The 10,093-nt window shown below is 54.0% G+C and overlaps 1 protein-coding gene across 4 annotated transcripts in view; it reads left to right on the top strand.

Annotated features, from left to right (window-relative positions):
* USP48 (ubiquitin specific peptidase 48) overlaps nt 1-8,676 on the top strand; it is a 30,296-nt gene extending 21,620 nt beyond the window's left edge. For 3 of the 4 annotated variants that reach the window (XM_087755718.1, XM_087755719.1, XM_087755717.1), the window contains exons 18-27: nt 1,105-1,166; nt 1,671-1,781; nt 2,399-2,529; nt 2,765-2,871; nt 5,026-5,130; nt 5,555-5,710; nt 5,924-6,049; nt 6,465-6,513; nt 6,727-6,753; nt 6,852-8,676. In XM_087755718.1, the coding sequence (XP_087611844.1) occupies nt 1,105-1,166; nt 1,671-1,781; nt 2,399-2,529; nt 2,765-2,871; nt 5,026-5,130; nt 5,555-5,710; nt 5,924-6,049; nt 6,465-6,513; nt 6,727-6,753; nt 6,852-6,874 (897 nt within the window). In that variant the 3' untranslated portion in view covers nt 6,875-8,676. The remainder of the gene's footprint in view (nt 1-1,104; nt 1,167-1,670; nt 1,782-2,398; nt 2,530-2,764; nt 2,872-5,025; nt 5,131-5,554; nt 5,711-5,923; nt 6,050-6,464; nt 6,514-6,726; nt 6,754-6,851) is intronic. The other variant, XM_087755720.1, reaches the window with a different exon arrangement.
* The last annotated feature ends 1,417 nt before the right edge of the window (nt 8,677-10,093 follow it).

The following is a 10,093-nucleotide window of genomic DNA, read 5'->3' on the forward strand; positions in this document are numbered from 1 at the left end:
GCTCTCGGGTGCCTTCTCCGGCCGTGAATTAATATTGAGGTCGACACGGATCCGTGTCTCAGAACCGGGGAGCCCCAAAAGGCTTTCAATGGGAAACGCTCTGTGCTGAGCCGGAGAGCTGCCGGGCCCTACCGCGGCGGTATTTAAGGGTAGTATCTGGTTGGGTCTGCTTTTGTAGCTGGAGCGGACGATGGAAAGCTGGAGCCCATCACCATGGGTCAGCTCAAAATATCAGGGTCTCTCCAGGCAGCGAGGCTACATCCTCTGCTCTCTTTGAATTTCCCAAGGGAGCATGATAAAAAGGAGCTGAGGATCTCTCCCTCGAGCTTTGCAAGTTTTCCTGATCCAAAACAGTTGAGGGTTGGGGAAGAAAATATGCGGAGCGGTTTAATCTAGAGAAAATAAAGGGAGATGAAAGAAAAAAAGGTGTATTCCTCAGGTGTGCCGAATTTTGCTGCGGAAAGATGGAGTGAGCCTTGAAATCTGCGCTAGGGAAAGCAGTGAGGATAGATGAGCACAGAAATGATTTTATCACCCAGCTCTTAGGGTCTAGGTGGTTTCTTGTCCAGGAGCAGACTTTCTAATGGCAAATCAGTTGGGACAGGAAAACAACCGTTTATCCTAAAACTTCTGCCTCATGAGCGTGCACGGCTGTGGTTTTGAACCCGTGCTGCTGCCAAAAGGAGAAACTTCTGGATTTTGGTGGGTGAAGCAAATGAGGCAGGTCGAGGTGGTCTCACCCCACACCCACCGGGATGCATCGGCTTTAGACCCCGAGTACCCGGCGAGAGAAAGCACGGTGCTGGGGAGTCTGAGCTGCTCCAGGGGAAATGACCGTTTCCTGCTGCCAATTAAAGGTAATTGCATCTAAGGCTAAATTAACTTTGTAATAAACAGGAGATTAGTAATGTAAGTGCTTAGTACTTGATCCCAAATTATTTTACTTGCCTTTCCTAGCGCGCTTGGATGGAGTTGTCATGGTAAAAACGCTGAGGTCTCGAAGAGAATGAGCGCTGCACAAAAAGCTGAACAGTCATCGCTTCTCTATTGTTGGATTAATTAAAAAAGATCCTTTTTTTTTTTTTTCCCTCTTTTCACCTCCAGGAGACAGATGAGCTGTATATTGTTTCGCAGTTCTTTGTAGAAGAATGGAGGAAATTTGTCAGGTAACTTGGCTTGAGGTTTTTGGTGCTTTTTATGCCTTTTTTAGGGGGGGCTGTAGATAACGATTTTGCTTTTGAACTCCAGTGCAGTGTGTAGTTACCCGTGGTTTGCCTTTGTGGAAACAAGAAAACTGATTTTTGCAGGACTTGTATCAGTTGTAATACGTTGTAAGAAACTGAATTTCCTTGTTTATGGTGTCTTAACCAGATGGTCGGATTAGATAGTAACCTGATTAGTTTTTTCATCTGTCTGGAGCTGTATCCTATAGGCAAAGGTCACCGTCAATCCTGTTTCCACGGGCTGCTGGTGGTAGGAGATGGAAATCTCCGCAGATAGGAGAGTAATTTTGCAAGGCGCAGGAACGCAGATCTGATTTCCTCGTCGGTAGTAGTTTAATATTCCCTGTTGGAATGCCTTCTGTAAATATTCTTGGCTGCCTGCAGAGTTGTGGTTTTTGGGAAATAACCTGACCAAGCTTTGCAAACCGCTTTCCTTTGCCCGTGCAGGAGGCCGACGCGATGCAGCCCCGTGTCCTCGGTAGGAAACAGCGCCCTTCTCTGCCCCCACGGGGGCCTCATGTTCACCTACGCTTCCATGACCAAAGAAGACTCCAAACTGTGAGTTTCTTCTCTTCACGTGGCTGCCTTCGGCTCTCACGAGCCTTGGGGAATGTTCCCGGCGGCTCGCTGAGCTGCGGCAACACGAGGAGCAAATGCTTTCCCTTGAAGAAAATGAACGGTTGCTTTTTCAGGCCCACCTTAGCCTTCGTGCAAGGCAAGACCTAAATTGTCGAAGGATGCTGGGTCAGGAAAAAAGAGAGCTTACTTCAGCTTGGCTAGTTCCTAACAATAAACTACCCTGAATTTGACCGGGGCGCAGAAACATCCGGCTTCCTTACGATTTGCTTTCCGTGAGACTTGCCCCCGGAGCGCTGGACGCCGGGCTGGAGTTCGTGCTCCATGGCGTTGCTTCTGCAACTAAAAGTAGCAGCTCTTCCACTCCTCTCCTCTTCCATCCTCCCTCCGGCATGACTGGAGCATAACAGCGTCGCTAATAACACACTACTGTTTCCCTGTTCTCTTGGGCGTACAGGCCCTCCCGCGTAGCTGGAGTTATGGGTTGATTTTGCAGCTTTTCTTTCATTAACAGACTAAAAAAGAAAAGGGGAGGCTGTTCAGGAGCTCGGGGCTTGGCTTTTCCATGTCATAAAGCACGTTCTTGTTCCTTTGCACAGTATAGCTCTAATATGGCCCAGCGAGTGGGAGAGGATTCAAAAACTCTTCGTCGTGGATCACGTCATCAAAATCACCCGAACGCAAGCTGCCGGGGCGGACCCCGAGAGCGCACTTTACACCTCAGAGCCCCGTGAGTGAATCTTTTGCTGCTCTCCGTGCTCTCTTCTTTTGCTAATTGGTGCCAGCTCCCTGGGAAATGGCTCTTTTTCAGATAAAGGGGCAGATTTAAGGGGATCGGTGGTAAACACGGATCTTGGCAGATGCCCCTGGTTACAGGAGCCAGGGGGTTAGTGAGGAGAGGCACTGGGCAGGTGTCTCCGAGGAGCTGAAGCAATTAAATGCATTTTTCCTTCGTGCCTCCCCAGAACTCTGTCCAGAGTGCAGAGAAGGGCTGTTATGCCAACAGCAGCGGGACTTGCGTGAGTACACCCAAGCAACCATCTACATCCATAAAGTGGTGGATAATAAAAAGGTACGGGCTCTCTCCCTCGGTCCTTGCTTATCCTGGCTCCGTTTCATGTAACGGAAACGGCGCCGAGTACCCAAATACCGATCCGAACGTGGCGGCGAGAGGGCTGTCGCAGCCTGCCGCGTCCCCGCAGTGGTGGGACCTGCCGGTGGGGATGCTGGTGGCCTGTGATGGTGGTGGTGGGCAGGGCTGCTCTCTGCAGGCAAAAAGCACCCAGGGCTGCGGCTCGTGGAAGCTATCGCTTTGGCAAAAAAAGCAAATGGGAAAATTTTGGCTGTAGTGGCTCTGAAAATTTGGTCTCCTTGAGGCTTCCTTTTGCCAAACCAAATCCTTTGCATTATCGGGTATCTTCATGGCTGTTCCCAGCTTTGATTATTTTAGGCAATGTTGTAACCGTTTCTGTCTTCATAATTGTGTTATCGGGCTCTACCTGTTCTCCTCCCCCTCCAATATTTGTCATTTCCTTTCTTGGTTGCTCACTTGAGCATTTATTCCTAGACAGAAATAAGCTTTTCAACCTCCGTGCTGATGAAATAGCAGTGAACTTAGAGATAGTTTTCAAGATCCCCTACAAAGCTGTGAATTCTGTCTCTGCTTTATCTCTCTGGTTTAGGGGATCAGTATCAGGTCTAGAATTGGCTTTACAGGTAGCTGAAAACTGGTCACAGTAAGTCTTTCTCCTTAGGGCTTGTTTCATGCTTTAAAGGGGGATACCAAGGCTCGTGGGCAAGCTCAGATAAAGATTTTTCCCTGCACCTTTGCAGCGTGGGGCTTTATTTTTTTTTTTTTTTGTGGCTTCTCATTGATTTCCACCTCCCTGCCAGTCTAAGGATTGGAGCCGAGCTGGAGCCCGGAGAGCTGCGGGGCGCCGGAGGCTGGATGGGTTTCTGCCTTGGTTGTGAGATGTAGAGCACGCAGCACGGTCTCGAGCCGTGGTTTTTGGCCTGACTCGAGGCTGAATCCTGAGGCTGTAGCTGGGCTCTGGTGCAGAGGAGGGTTGGTTGTTGTTTTTTTTTTTTTTTTTTTCTTCTGGTGCTGGACAGGACCGTGCTCACACGTGGGGCTGGCAAAAAACAGGCAGCTATTCTTTGCCGAGCAGCTGGAGTTGGAGAGAGGGGGCGAGAGCTTGCCTGCGAGATCCCTCATTAACAGGGCAGCCTCGGCGAGACGCGAAGCAGCAATAATGCCCGCCAGCAGCGCAGCAGCACTGCCCGCGAGGGTTGCGGATGGCAGCGCTCGGAGCCGCTGCTTCCTTCCCTGCCGGTTTTGATTTGCAAAGTCGGGGAGCGTTTCCCATCCCCTCGCCCCTGCTCTTCCCCCCCTCCGCAGCCCTCCGGGTCCCTCCTTCGGCTGACGCTGCAAGAGGGAAGCCACGGCCGTATAAAAATCAGCGTAGGGTGGCACTGCTGGAATCCGGAGGGCTCTGGGGAGGCTGCGGTTGGTGCTGGATGTTTGGGAGCTGGGATTGCCTCGTTAATTGCAAATAGATTGACGGAGAAGCGAGGTCTCAGACATCCAGGATGGAGAGCGCGCCAGTCTCCTGGGCTCCTGCAAACCCCATCTCCAGCCAAAGCGTGGACGTGAATTCACGTCCGGCAGATCCATGCCTCCTGCAGTGACTTACACAGAACTGAACGTCCTTTTTATTTATGTTTGTGTAAATTATTTAGATTTCATTTACTTACAACCTCCAGACCCATAAATAGTGGTGCTGAGTGCCTCTGTCGGTCTGCTGCAGGGATGGATAAGCGTCTAATTTACAAATAATATTCCTTGCTGCGTGTTAGGGCTTTCATAATACACTTAGATGAACCAGAGAAGCAGCCAGCTAATGGGAAAGAAATCAGTCCAGGCCCCTGGAGACTTTCCCTTTGCCTAGAGAGGAGCGTAGGTCCTGAGCCGCAGGAAGCACCTGCAATTCAACAGAGGAGCTGCTTCTCCTGTGTCGAATCCCCCCGTGGTTCGCCGCAGCTGGGGAGGGCTGGAGAAGATTTTGCAGAGCCTGTGGAGCCAGATGCCGGGGTTATTCCCGCTCTTTGCCTCGGTTTGTCGGCTCGAGGTGGCATCCCGGAGGTCTCCGCAGGCCGTTTGCCGTGCCGTGCCGGTGTGGGTTGGTGCTGTTGGGTTAGTTACGGAGAATGATTTTTATGACTTCAGGTAATGAAGGACGCTGCTCCAGAGCTGAACGTGAGCAGCTCAGAAGCTGAAGAGGAAAGGGAGGAAAACAAGCCAGAGGGGGAGCAAGACCCAGATTTTAACCAGGTAGAGATCAAAAATACCGCCAGGTTCCTTGGTTTTTGCATCATCCTCTTGAGTCAGCATGATGGGATAGCCCTCCTCCTCTGTTTACCGCTAGCAGGCAAAAACAAGTGTCTTAAATTGTCATTTTAACGGTCGTACCGCACCATCGCTTTGGTTTTGGAGAGATCAAATACCGATGGTGACTCGTACGCTTGGCTGGTAACCCGCCCCGCGCTCGCGTTAGAAGCAGGAACCGAGGTTTCAAGGCAAGTCCTTCGGTCCTCTCGATGCTTGCATGCGGCTGTTCGCTTTCCAAGGGGTTTTTCAACGCTTCGCGCCTTCCCTCGCATGACCGACTCACCCGAAACGCAGTCCGGAGTTCAGGGAGGTTGTATTTTCTACCAATCCCAAACTTGGGCTCCTGATTTTTGCCTCTTGTTTCTAGACCAACGGTGGTGCTAAGCGCCAGAAGATCTCGCACCAGAGCTACATCGCTTACCAAAAGCAAGGCATCAGGCGAAGCACCCGGCACCGGAAAGTCAGAGGGGAGAAAGCGCTGCTCGTTTCTGCTAATCAGACACTGAAAGAGCTGAAAATACAGGTAAGGTGTTTTTCCTCCAAGGAATGAATCGTCTCGAGTAAGAAAACACAAAATCAGCGCGCGGCTGGGAGGGGATGGGGGGGGGGAGAGTATAAAATCCCACGCGGCGTCGAAAGGTGCGCGTTGCTCTTCTAACCGCGGTTATTTTTGTGTCGCTCGGCGGTATGTTTTTCTCTCCGCACAAAATCAGCGTGTCTCATTGTGTTGGCACAGATCATGCATGCATTTTCAGTTGCTCCCTTCGACCAGAATTTGTCAATCGACGGGAAGATACTGAGCGACGACACCGCAACGCTCGGCAGCCTGGGAGTCATTCCCGAGTCCGTCATTTTATTAAAGGTGAGAGCGTGGCTGCCAAAATAAAGTCGAATAAAGCAGAGAATTGAACCGATTTTTGTCCAACCGAAGAGAAACACGTTGCGGTGGGTGTGAAAACTGCCTGCGCTAGACGTGCCCACCCGTGGCTGCTCGGTAGCCTGATTTAACGAGTTCCTCCTGGAGCTTGGAGGAGGAAAACTCTCTTTATTTTTTTAAAGAGCATTTATTAGCTGGCCTTTGCGGCTGAGCTGTGTGCGTACCAGCCCAAAATACGGCTACATGAGGGAGCGACTCCTCCCCGCTTGTTCCCAGACGGTGTTTGAGCAAGAGCCCTGTTCCCCGCTCCCCTCCGGAGCAGGACCGTGACCTAATCAGGCCGTGAACTTCCAAACGAGGTTGCTCGCTCGTTAATCCCCTGCTCCGCTTTATTTTCCAGGCTGATGAGCCAATTGCAGATTACGCGGCGATGGACGACGTTATGCAAGGTGAGGAGGGGATCCCTGAAAGGTTTGGGGTTCGGAGAAGTATTGGTGGCCAAGGACCGTGGTGGATTTGGGTTGTAAAGGTAGAAAATGGAGACGTTGAAGCTTTCCCGTCACCGGGAGATTCAGCGGTACGCCGCTGCTCAGACAAAAGATCCTTTTAGGAACGACTGTCAGGAGACTCCTAACGCTGTGCCTTTTTCTTTCCATCCCCAGTTTGTATGCCTGAAGAAGGATTTAAAGGTGAGTCTGGTTTTTTTCTTTTTTCCTCCCCCCTTTATTTAAGCCTAACTTCATCCCCTAAGCGTCGTCATCTTTCGGTGGTTGTCTTTTCTCCTCAGGGACTGGTTTACTTGGACACTGATGGTTTTCTAAGCGTTGACAACAGAGGAGCGACCAGAAGGGAAGAGGATTTTGACATGGTAGGGCATTAAAAGAAATAAAGGTGGACACAGGACTGAACTCTTTGACTCTTCCAGAAGGCAGAAACCCATTCTGAAATGACTGCCCCCCTCCAAATAAATGCCTTATGTCAAAGCAGATTGCACTGAAGGACACCCTGCCTTCGAGAGAACGTTCCCGATTTTATATTTAATAAAGCAACAGGAAGGGTGGAAAGTTTAGCGGCAGTAAGAGCGTTACCGTGTTTACAGGCGAGGGAGACGGAGGCGTTCTCGTGTGTTCCCCGACTCGAATCCCGCACCGCGCTCGTCTCTCCGAAAAGGGGTTGTAATCCAGTAGATCAAAAACATCTTGATCTGTTCTCCAGTAACTCTTTAGGCGTAACCTGCTTACAGATAATCCTGTCTTTGATCCACTATTACTCTTTCAGTACAGCATGGAAGTAAAGAAATTGTTACTTGTGAGGAATGTCTAGCTCTTTCAACAAAAAAAATACAAAACCCTTCATCTCTTTAACCCCAAACGTAAGCTGTGGTCTGCCTCCGAAAGCCTTCCATCGCCGAGGGGACGGGGAGCCGCCTCCCTCGCCGCCTCCTCAGCCGCTCGCCTTCGCCTCCAAACGTTGGATGATCTTTCGATAACCGCCTGGTCTCTCTCTGTCAACTGTATTTTTTAGAAACGTGGGGTATTTTAACGACTTTTGATAACATCTTTTTCCTCCAGTCGGGGCCTGCCAGGAGCGCTTGTGCCCGTGGCTTGGGCGGACGGCGAAGGGGGCGCGGGTGGGTGGCGTTTCCCATGGGAAGAGGTTTTTTTTGGTCCTCTCTTCTCCTCGTTTTTCAGGAATGCACTAATAATTATTTGGGTTTTTTTACATCTGTAGCTCCCAGAAAGGATCTCTCCCCGTTGCCTGTGGGTAGCAAGGAATAGCGTACCGCTTCCAGACTTAAAGGGCGCTGTCGAGGTGTCTCCGTAATAAAGTGAGACGTTCCCTCTTCCTTTTCAGCCTTTCAGCTTCTTTCCGTGGCAAAAGGCGATGCGGAGAGCCGGGTTGCTGCCGCATCAGCTTTAATTTTAAAGGGTTTGCAGGAGTTTGGGGCTGCGAGGAGAGGGCGGGGAGGGCACGTATCCCATCCCGCCACCCCCGGCGGCCTTTATTTTAAACGTTCTCTTTTATCCGAGGAATTAGAGCTGCCCTTGGCCGAGCGCGGGGGCTCCGCGTCCTCCTCCCCGGCCCCGCCGCTTGTGGGGGCGAAGCAGCCGGCGTTTGGGGCCGTGGAACTCTTAAAAAGTGGGGTTTGGGGGCAATTTGGACCCGCGTATTCTTTCCCAAGGTAAAGGTGTCGGCAGGAATTCGGCGCGCCGCAGCCCCTCCATCCTTCGGGAACGGGCAGGAGGTTTTCTTCTTCCCTGACTGAAGCACTCACTTGTGTACATATTTCCTGGAAATTCCGTATTTTTTTTTTTTTTCTCAATTTGCTGTTCATTTTTGTTTTTCTAATGTTACAAAAATCTCTTCCTTGAGCTTATACCGTTGCAAAATTAAAAGTCTCGAAACTCAGCGGGAAGGAAGGAGCCGGGGCCGTGGCGGCGTTTCCGCGGAGCGATGTACGGCCGCGCCGCGGCATCGCCCTATCTCCCGGAGGCCGCAGGTACAAGATGCGATCGAAGGCCCAGTTACCGTTTTGTCTGTTCTTTGCAAACATTCTTGGATTAAAATTGTCATTGGAGCTGTGGAAGCCTTATTAAAGCGCATACACGTGGTCTGGCTTGGATTTTAACGCCGCGTTCGGGGTTTATCGTCCTGCAGATCCCAAAAAAAGGGCTGCGGGTGCCGCGGGGTCGGGCTGGGAGCGAGCGGGATCTCTCCGGAGCGGGAATCCTGCCAACCTTGGCGCATGGGGTGGGTTTTTATTGAAGCCTCCATGGGCGCCGGAGCCTTGGCTGGGCCGTGCGGTGCTTGGCAGCCGCTCCCCGCTGGCAGCGCCGGGGCGCGATGGGCCGAGGCGGCCCCGGGGCCATTTCGGTGTCCCGGCGCCTCGCGTTGCCGTCCCCGCGCTGGCACCTGGCCCGGGCGGCCGCTCCCCGGGGGCTGCGTGGCCGCGGCTCCCTGCCAGCCCCCGGCTCCTTCCGCGCTGGCACCCGGCAGTGGGGAGCCTGTGCCAGCCCCGTTCCTCGAGGGACCCGCAGCCGGGGTGGCCAAAATGGCCCCTGGGGGGGGAGATGGGTGCGGGGGCGGGGGGGGGTTGACCATGTCCTGGGTGCTGTTGGGGGGGGGGGGTACCCTGGGTGCTCAGGGGTGGGTGGGTGGACAGAGGGGGGTACCTGGGTACCAGGGAGGGATGGGGGCACCCTGGGGTGCAGGGAGGACCCCAGTAGCTGGATGGGGAGGATGAGGAGGAGGCACAGAGGGGTACCTGGGTGCCCCTGGGGTGCAGGGGGAACCCCAATAGCTGGATGGGGGGTACCTGGGTGCCAGGGAGGGATGGGGGCACCCTGGGTGCCCCTGGGGTGCAGGGAGGACCCCAGTAGCTGGATGGGGAGGATGAGGAGGATGGACAGAGGGGTACCTGGGTGCCAGGGAGGGATGGGGGCACCCTGGGTGCCCCTGGGGTGCAGGGGGAACCCCAATAGCTGGATGGGGGGTACCTTGGGTGCCAGGGAGGGATGGGGAGCACCCTGGGTACCCCTGGGGTGCAGGAGGACCCCAGTAGCTGGATGGCGAGGATGAGGAGGATGGACAGAGGGGTACCAGGGAGGGATGCAGGGGGAACCCCAATAGCTGGATGAGGGGATCCAGGCGATGGATGGGGGGTACCCTGGGTGCCAGGGAGGGATGGGGGCACCCTGGGTGCCCCTGGGGCGCAGGGGAGCCCCGCGAGCGCGATGGGGAGGATGGACGGGGGGTACGCGGGTGCCAGCGATGGGTGGGTGGGTGGGGACGGTCCCCCGGGGAGCGGGGGGGGGGATTTGGGGGGGGGTCCCAAATCCCGGGGGGGGGGGGGGGCGGGGATGCCCAGGTGGCCCGGAGGAGGGGACCGGGGCCGGGGGAGTCCCGGGCCGGGGGTGGCACCGCTCCCAGCGCCAGGCTCAGCTCCCAGTGCCGCTTCCCGGTTCTGGTGCCGCTTTCCCAGTGCCGGTTCCGGTGCCGGTTCCCGGTGCCGGCCGCCCCCGGCGGGGC

The sequence above is a fragment of the Nipponia nippon genome, unplaced genomic scaffold, assembly GCF_047370975.1.
Source record: "Nipponia nippon isolate SJK-2023a ecotype South Korea unplaced genomic scaffold, ASM4737097v1 scaffold_19, whole genome shotgun sequence".
Taxonomy (NCBI): domain Eukaryota; kingdom Metazoa; phylum Chordata; class Aves; order Pelecaniformes; family Threskiornithidae; genus Nipponia; species Nipponia nippon.